We start from the raw sequence: 6,514 nt of genomic DNA on the forward strand, positions 1-6,514 counted from the left end.
CTCAATCTCCCTGAGACGCCCCTCCACCAGCGTCAACCGGTCCGAGTTGGCAGCCAGTCTCAAGGACATGTCCTCGAACCTGGCCACTAACTCCCCCGGCAAAGGCGCCGCCCCGACAGACGCCTCAGTGTCCTCCTTCATCGCGGTCCCCGTATCGCGAAGCTCCTCTCCCCGATCGGGGGCCACGTCCGCACTATCCCCTCTGGACCGGACGCACGCCATCCGTGCAAGGCTTGAAATGGCCTGCCCGAATCCACACGCCCGGCTCACCACTGACTCCACGTAAGCATCCACGTGGTTCGTCAGTCCCGCCACTCTCCCCTCGTTCGGGGGATATTGGCCTATATGAGGAAGGAAGAGATCCTGGCTTCTGTGGCTGCATCAGGTGAATGTGATGTCGCTGACTTAAAAGCGGGGGAGATTCGTATGTCTCCTAAATCTAGAGTTGGGTCTCTCTGGATCCGTTGTTCGGCTGGAGCTGCGCGCAAGCTAGGGGTTTTGGGTAGCATTGATATGCGGTGGACGAGGCTGACGGTTACTCCGTTGGCTCGTCGTCCCATACAATGTTACAGATGCCATGCCTTTGGACACTCGTCCAATAGATGTGGCTCTGAGATCGTTCGCAGCAATTGCTGCTTTAGATGTGGGAAAGAGAGGCATTTGGCAGCTAAATGCGAAGCGCCGCCCCACTATGTGTCCTGCGATATCAGCGGGAAGCAGGCGAATTATCGTGCGGGTTTGAGTGCGTGTGCCAAAAAATACGTACCGTCCTCGTAGGTCAGATGGAGGTAGAGAAGCGGTACCTCCAAGCGTAGGCAGGCTCCGGGGCGCCCTGACGGGGGGATTGAAGAAAAAGTTCACAGCCCAGTATTGGCTCGTCGGAGAGTGCGGGGGGGGGGGGGGCGGTGGAGTGTGCTTGAGAGGCGCGTCTGAGGCTTCCTTCTGCGCCCCGACAGAGTTTATGTTAGAGTAGTAGGTTGTCTAATGTTGCTATGAGGACTGCGGCCGTGCTGTTCCCCTAGTAAAATGGGGACTTCTGGTCCGGTTACGCCCTCTGTCTTAAGTAAGTTTTCTGTTTAATAGGTAGCGGCGGTTAAGGAAGTTCCGGGAGGTTGCCGTGAGACGACTCCGCGACCTCTCCGCCCCCGCCAATTCAATGTTGGTGTATGTTTCGTATATTCTAGGTGGATGTCCATCTTCCTACCTTTCGTTTGTGGATGGCCATTGTGCCGTTTTAGGAGCCGGGCCTGTGGCCCTTATTTGGTCTTTATTTATTGTGGTTGTGTATACATTTATGTATTGTAACACGTTGAGTTCGTGATGTCCTGTGACGTCAATTTATGTGGGTTGATGACTGCGGTCATCTCACCACCCAGGTCGGCAGGGAGAGAAGTGGGGGCTCCAATGCATTGCACGTTGGCCTCGGGATGGTCGGGGGTGAGCTAATAGCCCGGCTTACTCCTCTTTACCCTTTCAGGGTGAGGGTTATTGGACGGGTCAACAATGTTACCCGGGGATGTGTCCTTTTACAGATCAGGTCATGGGTGTCCCACCGTGAAGTAATGCGTGAGCGGTTCCGCGGTGGACAATACCTGTTAACGACCAGGGGCTATAGTCAGGTTTTTAGGTCGGTCTCCCGTCCGATAATCCATCGGGATAGGGCGGGAATCCACCACAAAGCTCTCAAGGGTCGGGACGGCGATGTTTGGTCAGCAAATTTCCTGACTTAAAAAAAAAAAAAAAGAAAAAATTATTCATAAATGAAAAGGTAGAATTTTAAGTTTTAAAATTATTGTTAAATAAAAATTAAAAGTTGAAATATTTGATTATTAATTAAGAAAAATTATTAATAATTAATAGAAAAATAAAAGAAGTGAAGCTAATACCTGAATTATATAAAATAAAAAAATATTTTTTTTAAATTTTATTTCTATACATATAAAACAAATAAATATATAATTATTAATTTCTATAAAAATCAGATAATTATAAGATCATGAGTAAATAAAGAAATAATTTGTTAATAAAATTAAATTAAAACCATATCTGGTAAATTGAAATGTATGATTTATTCTATCAAAATAATCCTTTTTCAGGCATATCATTAATTTATAAATAATAATTTATTATTTAATAAAATATAAAATTACATAAAATAAATATATTTTAAAGGAAATGGGATAAATATGAATAATATATGAATAATAGTAAAGTTAATTAGGGTGAAATGGTAGACAGTGGGTTAAGTCATAAGACAGTATGACCAAGGTCCCAGGTTCGAATCCAAGTAGGGCCAATCACCCCACATGCCTGCCAGGAAAAAAGGAGGAATTGAAGACAAGGGAGAAGGAGACGGAAGAAGGAGGAAGGGAAAAGGTGCGAGTGAATCAAAAGGGAGCGTAGAGGTTTGGGAACGCTTCTATTAAAAGAAAGCGCCAGGAAAAATGGATATGAAATGGTAATGAGTAGTAGATGAGGATTGTAAAGGTTCGGGAACGCTCCTATCAGAAAAAAACGCGGCATATGTAACATATTATAACATATAGCTAGAAGAATAGAGGAAGAATGTAAAGGTTTGGGTACGTTCCTTAAAAGCGCCTTTAATCCCTAAAGGGACAAATAAAGCAATAAATGAATGAATAAAGTTAATTATTAAAATTTTTTATTTATTAAATTAAATTATAGATAAATTTATATAGAATTAAATTTAATAAAAAGGAAAAGTAAAAAATCATTAAAAAATTTATGTAGATTTTTTAAAATTTGATAAAAATTTCATAAATCATTAGGATTATATATTATTAAATATTTAATAATTAATAAATTTCATATATATTTTTTAAATATATATCCTAATAAAATCATAAAAATGAAAAGGTCAGGCCATGTTCAAAAGAAGGTACTCAAAAATTTAAACGATCTAATAATAAATTATCACGAAAGTAACTGATATGTTATTCAAGGTGCCAGTTCAAAGTGAACATACGTAAAGTGTATATTATCTAAATTTAGTAATAATATATTACCATGAAAAGTAACTGTGATATTTATTCAAGGTGCAAGTTCACATTGAATATACATACATATAAGTAAGACTGATTACAATTTGATTCTAGAAAATAAGTGCGATATGTTATTCTTAGTGCACAAAATATAATAGTTGTTTATAGAGATTTGATTTGAAATTCATACTAGCCCGTACAATGAAAAATAATTGCTCGTAATTCCAGAGTACCAATTTGTTAATGATTCAGAAAAATAACATGGCGGCCTGCTCTCAAAAAACTTTCGATGGGTAGAATAAATAATTGAAATAAGAGTTGTGAAAATTGTATAAATTAAAAATTGACCACAATTGACCGACGTGTTGGGTAATTACGGTCGCCTCTTGGGGTAATGCCAGCTGGTCGCTAGCAGGCAGGATTCGGTGGTATATTTTGATTACGAGTTTAAAATCCATAAAACCAATCAACGCCAGCACACTATTTTTCTTTATTAAATTATTGGGGATTTTGTGACGTTCAGCAAACTCAAATGCTGGGCCGCGCACTTAACGAGGTGTCTATTTTTATATATATATATATATTTATATATTTATATATATATATGAGAGAATGAAGGAATTGCAGTCAGTGAAAATTATTTTTTTATTTCTGAAAAAAAAGAAAAAGGTTTTTAGAACTAAAATGGAATATTTGTCGGATACTTCATCAATCATTCTTTGAAAGTGAAAGCATAAAAGTTAAGAGAGCTAATATATAATATATATATATATATATATATATATATATAGGGATGAATGGGGGAATTGCAGTTAGTAAGAATTATTTCTTATTTTCTGAAGAAACAAATTGCTATAGAACCAAAATGGAATAGTTGACGGATACTTCATCATTCATTTTTCGAAAGTAGAAGCATAAAAGTTAAGAAAGCTAATATATAATTGAGCCTGCATTGATTAAAAAAACCTCTGAATTGACCACAATTGACCGACGTGTTGGGTAATTACGGTCGCCTTTTGAGGTAATACCAGCTGGTCGCTAGCAGGCAGGATTCGGTGGTATATTTTGATTACGAGCTTGAAATCCATAAAACCAATCTACGCCAGCACACTATTTTTCTTTATTAAAATTATTGGGGATTTTGTGACGTTCAGCAAACTCAAATGCTGCGCCGCGCACTTGACGAGGTGTCTGTCTATTTATATATATATATATATATATATATATATATAAGGGAGAATGGAGGAATTGCAGTCAGTAAAAATTATTTTTTTATTTCTGAAAAAAAAAAGGTCTTTAGAACTAAAATAGAATATTTGTCGGATACTTCATCGATCATTCTTCGAAAGTAAAAGCATAAAAGTTAAGAAAGCTAATATATAATATATATATATATTTATAGGAAAGAATGAGGGAATTGCAGTCAGTAAGAATTATTTTTTATTTTCTGAAAAAGAATGTCTTTAGAACCAAAATGGAATAGTTGACGGATACTTCATCAATCATTCTTCGAAACTGGAAGCATAAAAGTTAAGAAAAGTAATATATAATTGAGCCTGCATTGATTAAAAAAAATCTCTGACTTGACCACAATTGACCGACGTGTTGGGTAAATACGGTCGCCTCTTGAAATAATGCCAGCTGGTCGCTAGCAGGCAAAATTCGGTGGTATATTTTGATTACGAGCTTGAAATCCATAGAACCAATCTAGGCCAGCACACTTTTTTTCTTTATTAAAATTATTGGGGATGTTGTAACGTTCAGCAAAATCGAATGCTTCGCAGCGCACTTGAAAAAGTGTCTATATAAATTTATATATATATATTGTGACTTGATAGACGTATATTATACGTATGTAAAATGTATATATAATGACATATTATTAATGAGTGAATAGATGTATATTATACGTATGTATAATATACATAAATTATGCATTATTTACTACTAATATACATATATAATATACATATATATATATATATATTATATTATATTATACATATATACACATGTATACATATTATATACATATACAATATATACTCTGCACAAATTACAGGAATGTGAACATTACATCTGTTACTACAATATATGTAATAAGACAATTAAATCGGATTTATATTATACCAACTAATGTCCTATGTAGGAAAAATTAAATCAGACTTATATGCGAAATAGTAGTATAAAGAAAAATTCACAATAGAGAATTTTTAGTATATAGCAAAATTTAATATTTTTACTTAATTTGATTGTTTTACGTGACAGAAAAATTTTTAATTTCTTTATGCATTGGATATTTTCACATATTAGTTTATGATATATGTATATAATTTTTATTTTTTTTTAAGTAACTATTTTATTATAAAGAATCTGAAGTTAATTAATTAAACTATAATAATTTAATAATTTTTGTTAAATATATAATTAGGAAAATGTGTCTTAAATTATTAACATATTCCAGTGTATGTTGAAACTTGCGACTCAAAACACCATAGGAAAAAGGTTTTTGTAAAATTAAAAAATAAAAGTATTTACAATTATACTTTACAACGAATTTGTGCAGTAGTTTTTGAGATGTAAGGATTTAGATGTTTTTAAGGAAAGTAGTAATTTTTGAGATATAAAGATTTAAAATTTTTTAAGGACCCCATTATAGGCTACGTTCATATACGTCCTGTTTTTGAATTATACGTATATGCGATACTAATTTAGTATTGCATGTTCTATTCACTAATGGGCGATTAGATTGCTTGGAATAAAAAATATATATTTATTATTATTTCTTAATTTATTGAGAACATTTCTAGTATTATATTGAGTAATAATCTTTTTAATTTAATTCTGAATGGTATACATATAAATCACATTATATAACATATATAATCACAAATACGCATAACGTTTATAGTTAATAATGCACTGAATATATTGCTTTATATGTATTTTATAATTACCGAGATCTTAATTTCTATATAAGGTTCTTTATTTTAATGAATACATGTCTTAATATTAAATCAATCTTTATCTTTTTAGAGAATTCTTGTGATACATCTTAGATTTATATCTAAGCAAAATATAACAAAATTTATAGTAATTTTCTTCTTGAATATAATAAAATGTATCTAAGCAAAACAAACTCAAATATAGTAATTCTCTTCCTGAATATAAAAAATTAAAGAAACAAAACGAAACATCCAATCCAATATATTTATATAATTACTGAAATCTTAATTTCTATATAATTTTTTTCTTTTAATATACATATGTCTTAATATGAATCTACTCTTCATCATTTTCAAAGAATTTTGTAATATATTTTAAATTTGTATCTAAGTAAAATATATCAGAACTTAAATATAGTAATTTTCTTCTTCAATATAATAAAATAAAAAAAAAACAAAACATTCATATTGTTTTGTCTTTTGTATTGAACGTATAAAATTTTTAGAATAGTTATACTTTTAAATATATATAATAATACCTTTAAAATAATTAACTTTTTAGTTTTT

General features: G+C 33.0%; 1 protein-coding gene across 1 annotated transcript; it reads left to right on the top strand.

Moving 5' to 3' along the window:
- Positions 1-345: 345 nt before the first annotated feature.
- LOC146720733 (uncharacterized) lies at positions 346-777 on the top strand. Its single transcript, XM_085488098.1, has one exon. It carries the CDS (start codon positions 346-348, stop codon positions 775-777), a length of 432 nt encoding a protein of 143 aa, XP_085344224.1.
- The last annotated feature ends 5,737 nt before the right edge of the window (positions 778-6,514 follow it).

Source organism: Nylanderia fulva, unplaced genomic scaffold, assembly GCF_048542155.1.
Source record: "Nylanderia fulva isolate GAGA-0341 unplaced genomic scaffold, ASM4854215v1 Scaffold623, whole genome shotgun sequence".
Taxonomy (NCBI): Eukaryota; Metazoa; Arthropoda; class Insecta; order Hymenoptera; family Formicidae; genus Nylanderia; species Nylanderia fulva.

What these genes read in the sequence shown, in the direction of transcription:
- LOC146720733 (XM_085488098.1), top strand. Translation starts at nt 346, where the DNA reads ATGAGGAAGGAAGAGATCCTGGCTTCTGTGGCTGCATCAGGTGAATGT.